The sequence below is a fragment of the Mesocricetus auratus genome, unplaced genomic scaffold (assembly GCF_017639785.1).
Source record: "Mesocricetus auratus isolate SY011 unplaced genomic scaffold, BCM_Maur_2.0 Super-Scaffold_100023, whole genome shotgun sequence".
Classification (NCBI taxonomy): Eukaryota; Metazoa; Chordata; class Mammalia; order Rodentia; family Cricetidae; genus Mesocricetus; species Mesocricetus auratus.
The window spans coordinates 2,283,550-2,298,827 of record NW_024429204.1 but is presented as its reverse complement, the minus strand read 5'-3'; the positions used below and the strand labels follow the sequence as shown (position 1 = coordinate 2,298,827).

The 15,278-nt window shown below is 39.8% G+C and overlaps 1 protein-coding gene across 6 annotated transcripts in view; it reads right to left on the bottom strand.

Annotated features, from left to right (window-relative positions):
- Vps13b (vacuolar protein sorting 13 homolog B) overlaps positions 1 to 15,278 on the bottom strand; it is a 431,910-nt gene that overhangs the window by 226,531 nt on the left and 190,101 nt on the right. For 2 of the 6 annotated variants that reach the window (XM_040730365.1, XM_040730363.1), the window contains exons 25-28: positions 7,799 to 7,970; positions 7,146 to 7,260; positions 4,893 to 5,034; positions 1,976 to 2,384 (exon numbers count right to left, since the gene is read on the bottom strand). In XM_040730365.1, the coding sequence (XP_040586299.1) occupies positions 1,976 to 2,384; positions 4,893 to 5,034; positions 7,146 to 7,260; positions 7,799 to 7,970 (838 nt within the window). Of the gene's footprint in view, positions 1 to 1,975; positions 2,385 to 4,892; positions 5,035 to 5,622; positions 5,690 to 7,145; positions 7,261 to 7,798; positions 7,971 to 8,586; positions 9,556 to 15,278 lie in introns of those variants that run through there. The other 4 variants (XM_040730364.1, XM_040730368.1, XM_040730366.1 and 1 more) reach the window with 4 other exon arrangements.

Here is a 15,278-nt window from a genome sequence, read left to right as displayed (position 1 = left end):
TCAACATAATGAATATAAACAATTGCTAGCAGAAATTTTATGTGCATTTTTTGCCCCCCCAATAAAATTTGTAAAAATCCCAATAAGAAGACAAAATATTTCCAAACCACTGACAAGGCATAGCAACAGCCTTCTTCCTCTACAAAATGAGAACAAAAAGACTGCTTATATTTTTATATAGCATACACTATGACTTGTGGTAGAATAGTATTTGAAGGCATGTGACTTTTGTTTATGCTGCATTTGTTTAACTCTGTGAAGCTGTGTTACTGTTCCTGTCTAAAACACCTGATGGTCTAATAAAGAGTTGAACGGCCAATCCTAAGACTGGACCAAGGATGGGCAGGACTGGCAGTAGGAAAGGATAACTAGAAGGAAAAAAGGAAGAGGGACAGCAAGAAAACAAGGAAGGAGGACATCAGGGGCCAGCCATCCAGCCACACAACACCCATGGAGTAACAGTAAGATAGATGTACAGAAGAAGAGAACAGGAAATGCCCAGAGGCAAAAAGGTTGATGGGTTAATTTAAGAAAAGCTGGCTAGAAACAAGCCAAGCTAAGGCCGCACATTTGTAACTAAGAATAAGCCTCTGTGTGTGATTCATTCGGGGGCTGGGTGGTGGGCCTCCCAAAAGAGAAAAAAAACAAAACATCTTATTACAATGACTGGTACCTCAATACTCAATTTTGCTATGGGTGGAAATATGCATGTATTCCACCAAATGATAATGATAGAGCTAAAATCAAGATGACTGTTTTACGAAGTGGGGCTGCTAGAAAGTAATTCAGTAATAAGCATCCATTCTGCTATTAAAGATATTTGGTCAACGAGTTTGTCCCTTTTGTCCAATTTTTGTCTTTGTGAAGTTCCAACAATGAGGTACCAATCTACAAGCAGAAAATGGCTCTCAACATACAAAGAATCACCAACACCTTCATCTTGGACTTTCAAGCACCCAATGTGAGAGATAAATTCCTATTATTTATTAATTCCCAGTTAATTATAGCCATGGGAACAGACAAACGTAGCATAAGGAAGATCACAACTGAGTGTCTTCCACACCTCAGTAATGTCATGTTGTTAAAACTGGCAGAGGATTTAATTGTGACAGTAGGATTCACGGAGGCATGTAAAATTCTGCTTTAGTAGAAAGGATGTAACTTCTCCACGGGAATAGCTCTGTTAAGTGAGAATTGTCTACAGAGCTGCCGCCATATGCATCGCCTGCTGGTGTCAGGGCTCTGAAGAGCGACCTCAGGTGTCACTGTGCTACTGTTATAATGTGCAACCTGACAGAGTGCTAGCGCCATTTGCCTGAAGAGCTTGGCATGATGTGCTCACGATCAAAGCCTGAGTAGCAAAGCTGGGATTTTAACTCAGTGTGTACAAGTCTGTATGACCTGAAAACTCACAGCATGAACAACTGCGCTATAGTGTCTCTCAAAACTCCTAAGTCCTCGATTTTTTTTTAATGCCATAAAGGAAAGAAAAATGTTGAAATGACTCTTGTGTGTGGAAGCAGGACTATTATTAACTTAATACAGTCAAAGACTGGATTTCCAGAAGCCACTAGGAAGCCTGAAAAGGCCATGCTGGTCTGCTGACAAAGTTTTCTTCCTACCCTGTCAGTGGGTACTTACAACAGAATTTTCATACATTTCATCGTTATGGATATTATTTTGTTTTTGTAAACAAAATCTACATATCTTGGATACTAACTGAATACCAAACTAGAATTACAGACGGAAAGCAAAATGTACAGAGTAAAACTGTCAGTTTTCTCATTCTTCTAAGTAGAGTTAGATACTTAGTGACACCTGTAAAGAATAAAGCTGAGATGTGAAATAAGGCTTATGTCCATATATTAATAAAACTTCTGTCCATGTGTCAGAGAAAGGTATTTAATCCAACCCACCCAGCCACCCACCTCCACACTCCACACACATGAAATAAAATGAAACCAGGAAACTATACCTTCGACAGTTGACTGTGTTTCTTTGGTTTGGGGAACAAAAATTCTGATCACACTTGTATTGATATAAATCAAAGGTAAGTTGCGGGATGTCAGCGTGTGGGTCCGCATGGGCTGGCCGGTAGACTTCCTCTTCTCTTTTTGGGTCCTGGGTAGTTTAGTTTGGAATATGCTTGCAATGGCATTGAGTAAAGGGAAACAAAGCACGACGTCAAACGCTTGTGCAGAAAGGAGGATCTCGTGGAGAAAGTGAGGCGAGCCATCCACGAAGCCCTCCGACAACTTGTGAACGCTCCTTCTCTCGTTTCGCGAGGTTAGCTTGTGGCGGACGTTTTTTGTCACGGCTTTTGTGTATGTCAGAGAGAGAAAACCATGCTGTTGATGAGAACCATCAAGTAGTTTCGTAGTTGTCTGTTCCACAAAAGGCAAGCACAACATAGATGTCATCTTTTCAGAGAGACAGTACTCGTGTCCATCCTATACTTAACGAACATGGGAGCGCTCAGTTCTACAGAGAGGTTAAAAGCTTCCAAGGATATACTAGACTGACAGACCCGAGAACTATCCCCGAGAAAACAAAATTCTGTTTTATTCATCACTTAACATAAAATTAGAATTCCTAATCCAGACAAGACGATTGTTTTTAGATACTAGGGCCGAGGGGGTGACATTAATAACAGATCTCAACTAGAGAATGAGAAAAAGAGAGGTGCACATTACAGAACAGGGCAGTGGGGACGCACTGCGCCATGGTGTCTGCAGGTCTGTGACGCCACCATCCCTAGGGCCCCTGGCGGTCTATTTGCTTTCAGGTCGATGCCCATAACCAGCCAAGGGGCGTGAGGAGTAACTATGCAGCTCAGACACTGTTGCTGCATTTTTACTTTTCCTACCGTCTGTTTGCTTCGGTTTGTGGTGCACGTGTGCCTGTGTGCTGCTAGGGATTGATCCACAGGTCTCACGCACGCTCTGTAAGGACTCTACTTCAGTGCTCAATTGGCAGCTGCTAGCTTTTCTTTTAAAGTGGACTTTAAAATGAAGAAAGGTGAAAAAAAGTTTGTGTGCAGTTCTTTAAATTAATTTACTTGACCAATGGAAAAAACAGAAAGCAATCTGTGCTAAATATTGTTTTCCCTTAGTGGTCTTCCTTCATTCCATTTCAACCATTCCAAACTTTCCCTTTGCATCTACTCTCTGACTCTTACTTTCTCTTTCCATGCTTAATAGAAACAGAATCCCAGGAAAGCAAGAGAGAGTAAGTTTTGATTCTTATGCTGCTGGCCAGTAGGCAGTCATAGGAGAAAGGGTCTGTCGTCACTCCTCCTGGAAGGGACCACAGCAATGCTCCAGGTGACTAAACTGTACTTTGAGGAGAAGGTTACACTAATCTACACAATCCTGTCCACAACAAGCTTCCGTTTAAACCCTGGGAAAAAAGTATAATAGGCATTTAAATATATCAGTGCTTTAAAAAAATCTTTGAAATGTAGAATATATATATATATATATATATTCTTGAAAGATAGGCTACATAGGGGAACAGCTTTCATTTTTTAAAACTGTTGTACCTGCATTAAATAAGGAGAATAAATACACAGCCAAAACTGAGGTAATATATTTCTTCTCATATGGCAAAAAAAAAAAATCAACATCTTCTACCAATTAAAATAAATTCTTAGAGACAAAAGACTATTGAATTGTCATAGAAGTATCTCTGGAGAGGATTATATCCAAGGGATTATTCATGCAGCTTGCAGTCCCTTACAGATCTCCAACCCTACTAATTTTTTTTTAATATAGAAAGAAAAACATCAAAAATTTTCAAGGAATTCACAATAAACTTTGGGCTCTCAGGAGGCGTGTAATGGTTAAGAATGATCGCTGGGGCTCCGTGGGCTCTCAGGAGGCGTGTAATGATTAAGAATGATCGCTGGGGCTCCATGGGTTCTCAGGAGGCGTGTAATGATTAAGAATGATCGCTGGGGCTCCGTGACAGCATCACCTATGCCCCTCATAGACATTACTGGGCATGCACGTAGAGGAAAGGAAAACTAAGGAGGGCTTCTACCAGCACAGACCCACATTTCAGACTCTATTTCTAGCACAAAAGAAATGATTAGAGAAAGTTAAAGGTCAAATGAAAAGATGCATTTGCTTTAATGCTAATGTAAGCTTTACATGTAAGGAGAAACTCACGAAATATTTATAAAGGTAGTATTTATGCCTTTAGAATTTTATGAAAAATATAAAGTATTTTGCACACGCTCATGTTTGTAATGACTTGGTACACTAGGTGCTAGCTTTACTTTAAAATTTCATTAACTTTAAGGATGTCACTTAAAACAAGTATGTCTAGTAACATAATTTCTTATGTTGACCATGGAAGAATATACACTTGATACTTCTGAAAGGTATTAGAGTGCAGCCTACATTCGTTTTGTACCCAGAAAACAACAGAAGTACAAACTTGTCTCAGCTCAGGACAGCGATAAATAAAGTACTTCCAGTTATCTGTGAGAAGGATACAGCTGTATAACAGAAAACAAACGAGACAAGACAGAGCCGTCTGGGCAGGAAGTAAACAAGGAATGGCAAATGCAGTACTGGCCAACTCTTGATCATTCAACGCAAGTTCAACTGGGAAGCCGTTTTACCTACTAACTCGTTTTGATTTCCTTCAAGAGGTGGCAACACTAATTCTCCTATACAGACCCAGAACAGCAGTAGTATGTACAGCGGACTCCCCAAGTACGGTACAGGGGTGTTCTGTGACATGAGAACACATTGCAGTTCACTGAGACATGAATCTGATTGGCAGGGATGAACATCAAGAGTTGACCTCATGGACAGTTCAGTTCCGCCTTTGCCACTTGTTGGGGGGATTCTGAGGTGAGGGGTAGCTTTAAAATGATGTCTTACAGAAGGGAAGAAGGCAGAACAGTTACGGAAAGGGTCCTGCTTGCTGACGGGTCGGACCAGCAAGGTGCGTCTGTTCAGCTTGTCAGTACAGGAAAGGAAGACACCTCCACATTGCCCCAAAGACCAACACTCTTCCCCATGGCTTGAGGTGATGGACAGGAGCAAAGAAGGTGAGAAGACAAAAAATAAAAAAATAAAAGCAATAAGCCAAAAAAAAAAAAAAAGCAGGAAAGATTTTTTAATTCTGCTCAAGTTTGCACAGGTTCAAGTCTGAGCCATTTCTGAACATGGGCTCTGTCGGTACTTTCTTCTGCAAAATCATTGCAAATGGAAGTAAATTAAAAAAATAATAAAATGATCGATTTTCAGATACAATTGGTACTTCACATTTCCAGTAATGGCAATCCAGGAGTTACTTACTTACAAATGGAACGACCTTCCAAAAAGTCAACATGGCATTCATAAATGATAAAATAATATAAAACATGATACAGCCACACCTTTCCATTTTGATGAGTTTACTCAATTGCTACAAAGGAATATGGTCACAAAACATGAGCAGATTAAAAGAATAAGCAACTTTAACTTTTAACATAATTTAGAGGAAGAAGTCTAAAAGAATTGACTCGTAGTTCTAATTCTTAAAAGTATTAGTCCTATTGGAAAGTAGAACAAATGCAAACAATTTAAAATATATTCTCAAAAATTAAAATTACTGAATGAGTCTCACCACAGGTTTTTCTTTGCACTGCAGAAATACTCCTTCAAAATGTCCTGACTGCCAACCTTCCCCTGGCCTGGAAGACACAAGTTCACCTTATCTGTTCTCTGACCAACATAACCATATCAACGGTTCTAAAGTAAGCCATGTTCCACTGCACTAAAACACAGGCGTAACAGCGCACCCAGCAGAACCGTCAGTGCGACACTCCAATGGCTCAGCATGGGAGCATATCTCCTCAGGAGAGACTACTCTGTGTTTCTTTTTCATCAATGTTCGTCTCTCCCGTAAGATGAGAAGATAAAGGTGTAAAACCTTTTGTCTATTCTTGTTAAGCCCTTTATCCCCAGTGCTTAGCATAAAGCCCAGAATATAAAATATATTAATAAGCATATCATTATAATGAATAATTTTTCTAAAATTTAAAATTCATATACAACACTAAAACTAAGAATAAACTATATTACAAAATACTCATATCAGAAATTACTTCATTTCTTGCATTGATATATTACATGAAAAATCACATCATTTTAAATGCACTACACTGGAGAGAAATTAAAGAAAATCACATGGCAATTAACAATTCATTGATAATATGGCAAAAATAACTACCACCTGATGATTAAGAGACTATTATGACAAGTTCTACTACATAGCAACTGAAATATTTTATATTTCATAATGACAATTTTCAGCTATCATGGATGTGTATTTTGTTGGTATAAGCAATATGACATGTGAAGACTAGACAAATACAAAAGGAAAACTAGAAATATGTTTGCAGAATTATTTTAGGGTATGCAATGGATCAATACATGTATACAAAACATTGGGCATCCAGCTACACGAGAAAACTCTTGAGCTGATGAATGCTAAGAATTCATAAGAAAATAGATTTTAAGACTATAAGAGAAATTACTGTGAAGTTGAAAATATAATACTATTTAAGATATTTTAATAGCATCTTTATAGTATGTGTGTTATAGTTAAAAAATAAAACTGGAATTAAAAAGTCAAATGAGAAAAAGGGATTTGCATTTTTATTTAGGGGACATTAATGTCAAGATCATTTTCAAACACTGGAAAACCTCTCTCTTCACTTTTTATGCATTAATTATTACAAACAACTCATATTGTCATGCAATCTTACTTTTGATAAACAAGGTCTACATAGGGAATAATGTGACTTTAGGTTTATGTCAGTTATATGATCAGGGGGAAGTCCCCTAAGAGTTGAAGGGCTCTACCTCAGTGTAGACTATGGAGCAAGCGCCATCCAAACATGTGTTCTGGCATCTTAGCAAATCTGTGACACGTGGCATACGCTCCCAAGGTGATTTGTGAAAGCAGCTTTGTGTCTATGTGTGAAGAGCTGTCTGCCATGCTATCAAGTTTTATTGGATATGAATAAAAGAACGCTAAGAAAACGACTTCATCTGCTGAGCATTCTCTTGGAGGGTAATCACGGTTGTAAAACAGACACGCCCTCGTGGCGACTGAGCTTCCGGTGTTTACTGCTCATTGCTCACCTGCTCTGGTAGTGGTCAACATTGAAGCTCTCTACCTTACACTTCACTTTGGTGTACACGTCCTGCACGTCGATGGACGCACTGAGGTCTTCCAGCTCACTGACCATACAAACCTCTGCAAAAGAAAGAAACCAAAATACAAACAAAACCAGTGTCACTGCCAGACTGCCAGGACAGCCCTCACGGTCAACACCCAGATAAACTGCTTTATAGCTCACATTTACCGACGCATCCGTGGAGGGCGTTAAGGTTATACAGACTTGTAGACTCATAAGCAACATTAGTGTCAAAAGACCTTCATATATCTATCTCAAGTTAGCAGAAACCATAGATGTCATTTGAATGGGTGAACCTCTTACTAGCCAAGGTCTCTGAATACTGACAATTCAAGGCAGTTATGGTTGAGGGTAAGACTCTCGCACCTTCTGGGGCCAATTCTAATTACCAACAAGAAAAATTAGATTTCACAAAGTCAAAGACTATGGACACATAAGCTTTATGCAGTGATGAGAGTCAGTGTTAGCCAACGCTCTGAAAAACACTACGGTAAGAGCTGCTTAAATTACAAATGGACATGAAGGGAAATCAGGAACATTTCTCCTAGAGGTAATGACAGTTCATCTGTACGGTGAGGGAGCACAGCACCCCTGTACCTGTGCCTTGGTTCCCCACATCTGCAGCAAAGAGCTTCACGGTGAGTTTGGGGAGCACCCACTGCATCCACAGACTGACGCGACCACTGCACCCCCCAATGTTGCTGGTGGTCTGCTCCAGGGTAACAGAGTCCGAGAACGGTGAGTCGTCGCCCGCTTGAACAGAGTCCCCCTGCGGCGAGGAGAAGCAAGAAACCAGAAAACGTTGATACCCAACCAAAGAAAGGGAAGATGAAACACAGATTAGGTTAGATTTCATAGAAAGTTTCAAATGACTGAAATCCAGAGGTATAGCATGAGCTTATTCAATTTAACTATATAACAAACTCTGGGTGTATCAGAGATTCTAAATTCTGTGGTAGCAAACATTCTGGGAAAGGCTTGGGGGCTTGTTTGTTTGTTTGGGGTGCTTGTTGTTGTTTTCACGAGCATTTAGCAGCCTAGAATAAAGCAAATCCCTTCATCTGCCTTTAAAGTGGAGTCGTGCAGCCTCACCCTCAGATGCGGGGAAAGACGCTCTGGAGACGTGGCCTCCACTGCACCTCACCCTCAGATGCGGGGAAAGATGCTCTGGAGACGCGGCCTCCACTGTCATGTGTGGGTAGAAACAGATCGCTATACAGTGTCTGTTTGTTAGAAGATGCATTTGGACACACATATCTATCTGTATCTACTCAATTAGGTTGAGTTCAGAATGCAATATTGTATATTAGGATAAGGACTTTATACACTAGTCATGTGATTTTATAACAACTCCACTTTCCAGAGTCCATTACCTCCATTGTAAATTAGGTTTTATGATGATATTTATTGCTGACAATCTAGAATAAATAAGAACATGATCACAAAGGAAGTGTTTCTACATAGTAAAGATTTCATAAGTGGAGGTTAAATATTAACACCAAGCTACACAATATTAAAAACCACACTTGCATATTCTGGTAGGATTTCATACCCATTCCCTCTTGCCTTTCTGATTTTGTCATCTCTCTAATTTGATAGACATTTTCATGTGCATACATAATCCATAATCCCTACTAGTTCCCTATTGATTTGCTTGTCTCAAACAATATGTTTATTTCCTTAGTTGTGTAATCATGGAAATGCAAAATGCTCTTAGAACCCTTGAGAAGGCACGCAGTGGCGGTCAGTGTGTTGTTTCTGAGAAGGCATGCAGTGGCGATCAGTGTGTTGTTTCTGAGGAGGCATGGAGTGGCAGTCAGTGCTGTTTCTGAGGAGGCATGCAGTGGCGGTCAGTGCTGCTTCTGAGGAGGCATGCAGTGGCGGTCAGTGCTGTTTCTGAGGAGGCATGCAGTGGCGGTCACTGCTGTTTCTGAGGAGGCATGCAGTGGTGGTCAGTGCTGTTTAGAGAAGGCAAGCAGTGGCGGTCAGTGCGGTTTCTGGGAAGGCATGCAGTGGCGGTCAGTGTGTTGCTTCTGAGGAGGCATGCAGTGGTGGTCAGTGCTGTTTAGAGAAGGCAAGTAGTGGCGGTCACTGCTGTTTCTGAGGAGGCATGGAGTGGCGGTCAGTGCTGTTTCTGAGGAGGCATGGAGTGGCGGTCAGTGCTGTTTAGAGAAGGCAAGCAGTGGCGGTCACTGCTGTTTCTGAGGAGGCATGCAGTGGCGGTCAGTGCTGTTTCTAAGGAGGCATGCAGTGGCGGTCAGTGCGGTTTCTGAGGAGGCATGCAGTGGCGGTCAGTGCGGTTTCTGAGGAGGCATGCAGTGGCGGTCAGTGCTGTTTTCGGTGTGTGGCTCCTGCTGGAGTTGGTTAGAATGGAAGTCACTACCTATGTATCAACCATACCCAGAAGCGAGGGTGATTTGTGAAGCCCAGAAGAAAAAGCAGACGCCATGCTCTTCGCTGCACACAAGGCATTCTGACCTGAGCAGGTGCTTAGGAGGTTGCTACAGAAGCTTTTCCCTTGACCTCTGCTTTGGCTAAAAAGACCCTTCAGTCAAAGGAGCCAAGATCAAATGGGAGAGACCACCACAGAGTGACAACCATGTGCTTATGGCAGAAGTCACACAAGGGAGGTGTGACCAAGCCCAGTAAACAGCTAGTGTCTCGGGAAGTGCTGAGACAGGAAATTATTAGTCAGCTCCTGTCCCAAACATAACCAAAAGCAGTTTGTAGGTTTTCATATTTCTACAAAATAAGTTGACCCCAAGCCCTACCATAGTTGAAACTTCTAGAACTTAAGAAACTATAGAAATTTTATTTTTGGTTAGCTGGCTGACATTACATCTAAAAAGCACCAACTATTTCCAAAACAAAGTCAAATGGATAAAAGATGACATTGTGGCTATTACACATTTCTTAACAGATAGTTTCTAAAAACAGAAACATTCCTAATCAAATCTTCCAACATACCCCACAGGGGGAGAGCAGCCGAGAAAACATCAGATTAATGTGTATCCCTTCTGAGCACCCTGCTAGGAATGCTGAGACCTGTGGCTTCCAGCTCAGTAAGAACACTTGAGAAAGAATTTTATACTACTCCACTTTGCAGCTTCAATTGTCTCTTTGGATATACAACATTTGCTGTGATATTGTTACACGTGTGTCTGCATTAATTTCCTTCTCTATTTTGCAAATCTATAGTGAAAACTGCACCCAAAATGGCAATGTTGAACTATTTTCCCATACCTCCTTGTGCATAGAAGAATAAAAAGTTCATGGCAAATTAACTGAAATACCAAGTTTATTTTTCTAGGTAAATTTATCTTGGTTCATCTGGAAGAACAAACACTTCAGCCCTTTATGGCAGGCCCACTTCAGAGCTCAGGGAAGATCACAGTTGGCCACACTGCCGTTCCTTCTTATCAAAATAACCCCGGCATTCCTGCCCAGTCACATAGCCTCCCAAAGGGCTGAGCCCTTCCACGGCTGTTTGTTCCTCAGTCAGCACTAACGAGAGGCCTGCTGGGTCCCCTGAACCCTTGCTCTCACTGTCCTAGTAAACCTGCTTCTGAGCATGGAACTTAACTCTCACAGCACTTCCCAGTGCACCTCGACACCACCGCAGAGGCAGGACGCGCAGGCTGACCTGTGGTGCCCCCACGGCTGGGTCAGCATGCGGACATCACTCATCCAAGGTTAAATCGTCTGGGATCATACAAAAGCTTATACTTAATATGAACAATTGTTAGAATGTACTCACTGACACCAGATTAACTTCTACTAAATCCTATATTCAGGGCATTTAAAAACAATACTTTTGACCTACACAAGCAAGTAAGACAGCAACACACTTGAAACTGTAAATTTAAAGAAAGATCAGTGACTTCCTTGAATACATAGTTGAATTAGATACCAATAAACTCAAAACTGAAATTTCAAAATGGATTCCAGAGATATAACAGACTTTTAAAAAATGCAGTCTCAGATTACTATGCCATATTGGAAAGACCATCTGAATTTTTTGAATCGGTGGATAATAAGTGAAACACTAATGATTTTGTGATGTGATTATTTAGAGCAGGGAACGCATTAAACAGAAAACATTTTGGTAACTGACAAAGGCTAAGCGAGAACCTGCACTTATCTGACCCATTTCCACACACTGCTTAGTCCCTGTTCTCTGCAGGATCAGAAGATAAATTAAATGCCAGGGTTTGCATATTTTGAATAAAAGTTTCTCCCTGAATTTGAAGACAAAGCATCTAATTACTAAGGTAAGTCTAATTTTAGGAAAACACTCAATTACTCGTTTTACAACTGCAGTGTAGTAAAAGGAAGCTCACACTAAATTATCATCAAAAGGTCTACCTGAACAGATTCCGTGACCCTATCTTAAAAATTTGATGATGGTTTTGCTCCAACAGTGGACTATGTTTTTAATTGACTCATGTTCATCAAGCAAATGTGAACAATCAGAAACTATCTTCAAAGCAATAAACCAATTTAATTCTGCAGTTAAAAACAATTCTGGTTAAATTTTGCGTGAGCCTGGCTCCTAATCATGGGTAGGTTAAGTCATCCAGGTCCGATTCAAGGAGAACTGGTGTTTTAGGCATTCACCTGGCATTTTAGATTTTTCTCTTCCTATATGGATTGCCACGTTTTTGCAACAGTGTTGCTCCACGTAGCTGAAGTTGACTGGAAATTGCCCAGCAGTCCAGACTGTACTGAAACTGTTTTATCCTTCTACCTCCGCCTGCAGAGTAGAAGGATCACAGTGTGAACAGGTGTGGTGTTAGAAATATCTGTTGCTTTACCATAACCTGGCTCACCTTTTAATTGGCACGTCCATGCTGGGCATCCCAGCAAAGGGTTACATTTCCCAGCTCGGGTTCTAATACATGTATACCTATATTTGTGGTCTGCCTGCAATACTTAACTTTCCTATAAGACAAATGACTATACCTTATATACTTGTGTTATTTGGTTTAAGTAAGTGCGCAATATAAGAAATGAACAAGACAGAAAAATAAAGAAAAAAGCAGTATCTACATCGGTGTAAGGGAAAAATGTTATTACCCCTGAGAGTTTTCAATGAGCATCTGACACACATGTGGGACAAATGGCTTGGTTTCACATAGCTCACTCTTTCAAGAAGCAACATGTTTTACAATTAACAGCGCAAGGTTCTGAAACTGTTGTTTTAGCCATTGGATACTTCCACTGTAAGAAAATTTCATGAACCCCCACTGGTAAGAAACAATAAACATGAAAGTTTGTATTCCCCCAAGGAAACAATCTTCTATGCACAAGAGATATGAGAAAGTGAAAAAAAGGAAAAAAAAAGAAAGGAGGAAAGACAGACAGACAGACAGACAGAGGAAATGACCAGATTCAGCTAGATGCAGTGGTTGTGTACATTAATCCCAGCATTTTGGAGGCAGAGGCAAGCAGATGTCTGAGTTAAAGGCCGGCCTGGACTGGTCTACATAGTAAATTCTAAGCCAGCTGGTGCAACATAAATGATATCTGTTTAAAAACAAAAAAAAAAAACAAAGAACAAAAAAACCAAATTTGATGAAAATATAAAATAATTATATTTAAAATAATCAAAGATATAAAATTTTAAATTACAAACTCATATGTACTGAGCTTAAACTATATTGAAACTATGTTCTTATGATAAAGATGGTGGACAAGGGATTATGGTAAAAAGTCTGTATGTCACATCCAACAAGAATCTGAAATAATCATTACTTAACAAAGTTACATCTGAAATAATGAAAACTGCCCATCTAGATTATTTTATTTCTATTTACAATATTTAACAATACTTACTAAATTTAAAAAATAGCATAAATATAGAACTAATAGGGAAAGAGAAAAAATTAGGGCCAACTTTTCAATATGTGTTTTAACTCCTTGTATAGGATCTCATTAAAACCAAAACCATGTGATAGATCTTCCCTCACAATGTAGAAAACTGTGAGAAGCTAAAACTATACTTAACCTTTCAATACTGTCTATTATTTTTTTAATGAATGGAAAATCAAGTTAGTGCTGAAAGCACTATTTGGAGCAATTACTAACAAAAACTAAAAATCCTCCAAATTACAAAAGAAGCGAAAGGCCCTCTTTCTGCAGACAATCTTGCACATAGAGAGCTTATGCTCTGGTAGTCAGGTGTGTGTCCGTCAAGACCCCAGTGCCTCTAACCAACTCTTTTAATCCCTCTAATGGATTGGACTCCCAGTGGAAAGCTAACTAACACATGTATATTTAAATACAGCCAAAAATAATGCTGAGTGGAACATAAAACTGTAAATTATGCACTAAATCAACACATCAAATGTGGTCAGAAGCAGATTTGCTTGACGTTAGTCAAGCACTTGAGTGAGGTTCAAATTTTCATCATTAAGCACTGTGTTGTCAATGATCAGTATAAAATTCAGTAGCTAAGCTGGTTGTGGGATATAATCCCAGCACTTAGGATGGATGGATGGATGAATGGATGGATGGATAGATAGATAATAGAAGATAGATAGATAGATAGATAGATAGATAGATAGATAGATGATAGATAGAAGACAGGTAGATAGGTAGATAGATGATAGATAGATTGATAGATACATAGATACATAGACAGATGATAGACAGACAGACAGACAGACAGACAGACAGACAGACAGAGCAATTTCTAACACACCAGCAGGAAAGGAGGCAGACATGCTCTCTTGGGATCCTTTTCAAAACTTCGTGTCCTTGGTGTCATGTCACAGTGCCTCTGTTCTGATAGTCTTCTAAGTAAAACTTCTATTATTTGGCTCAACAATTACGGCAATTGTCTTTTCAGTTGTGGCTTCTTTTTTTAATGGCATAGGGATCATTAGAATTTTCTTGTCAAAACCATGCTCCCACACAATAGAACCAAAGAAAAACCTTCCAAGCTATTTCAAAGAAACAATGATATTCTATCTACTACGAGTTGGCCAGGTTATCATAAGGAAGAAAAGTTAGAAGGTCTAATGTGGTGGCTCAAAGCTCTCACCCCAGCATCCAGAAGGCAGAGACAGCCACAGCTCTAGCTTGGTCTACACGGTGAATTTTGGGGAAGCTATAGGGAGAACTTGCCAAAATTTACCTCCCATCAAAAACAACAATAAAAATAAAAATTAAATATACAATAAATTCCAGACATCCAGGGCTAGTTTAATATTTGAAAATAAATTTATGTTTGATGTCTCACCTTGAAAGAGTTACATAATAACCTCAACTGAATAAAAATCAAATAATATTTCCAGGTGCCATGGCACATGCCTTCCTTTAGTCCCAGAACAGGAAGGGGGATTGGAATCCTTGGCCCATATAGCTTAGGTAGCCAGTTCTAGTCCAACCAGGGCTACGTATTGAAACATAGTTTCAAAAAATTAAAAATAAAACAAAACAACAATAAGAATAACCAGGGGGCTGTGGTGGCGCAAGCCTTTAATCCCAGCACTCGGGAGGCAGAGGCAGGCGAAACCCTGTCTCGTAAAAACCAAAAAATAAAAAAAATAAAAAAAAATAAAAGAATAACACAAAACAGTATCAAAAGACACCCACAAAACTGAGGAATAAAACCAGTGTAAAACGAGTCATCCCACTGCCACTGCCAGGAAATGCAGAATTTTGCAAACACTACAGAGGACAAAAACAAAAAACAACAACAACAAAAAAGAGATATATTGTATTCAAGGAAATACAATGCACGGTACTTGCACTGAGTAAATAGTGGACTGAAATTGTGTCAGATTACAATGCTAAAGCATGGGATTAACTAGTGTGATGCTTGCCTATTTCCAAGGTGGCTTCCACAGACCTCATAAACCTAGAGTCACAGTGAGGAGCTGGCCAAGGCACTCTGGATGCTGCTAAATTTAATTCATTATAACTTCATTTTCTAGTGTACGGAATGGAGATGTTCAAAAGACCTCTGTATGGGATGGATCTCTTTCAACAAGACAGCTGCTGTTGACAGAACCGAGAAACATCTTTCTCTTGTGACAAATTCTGCAAATGTCCTCTTCAAAAGGGGAAGTCA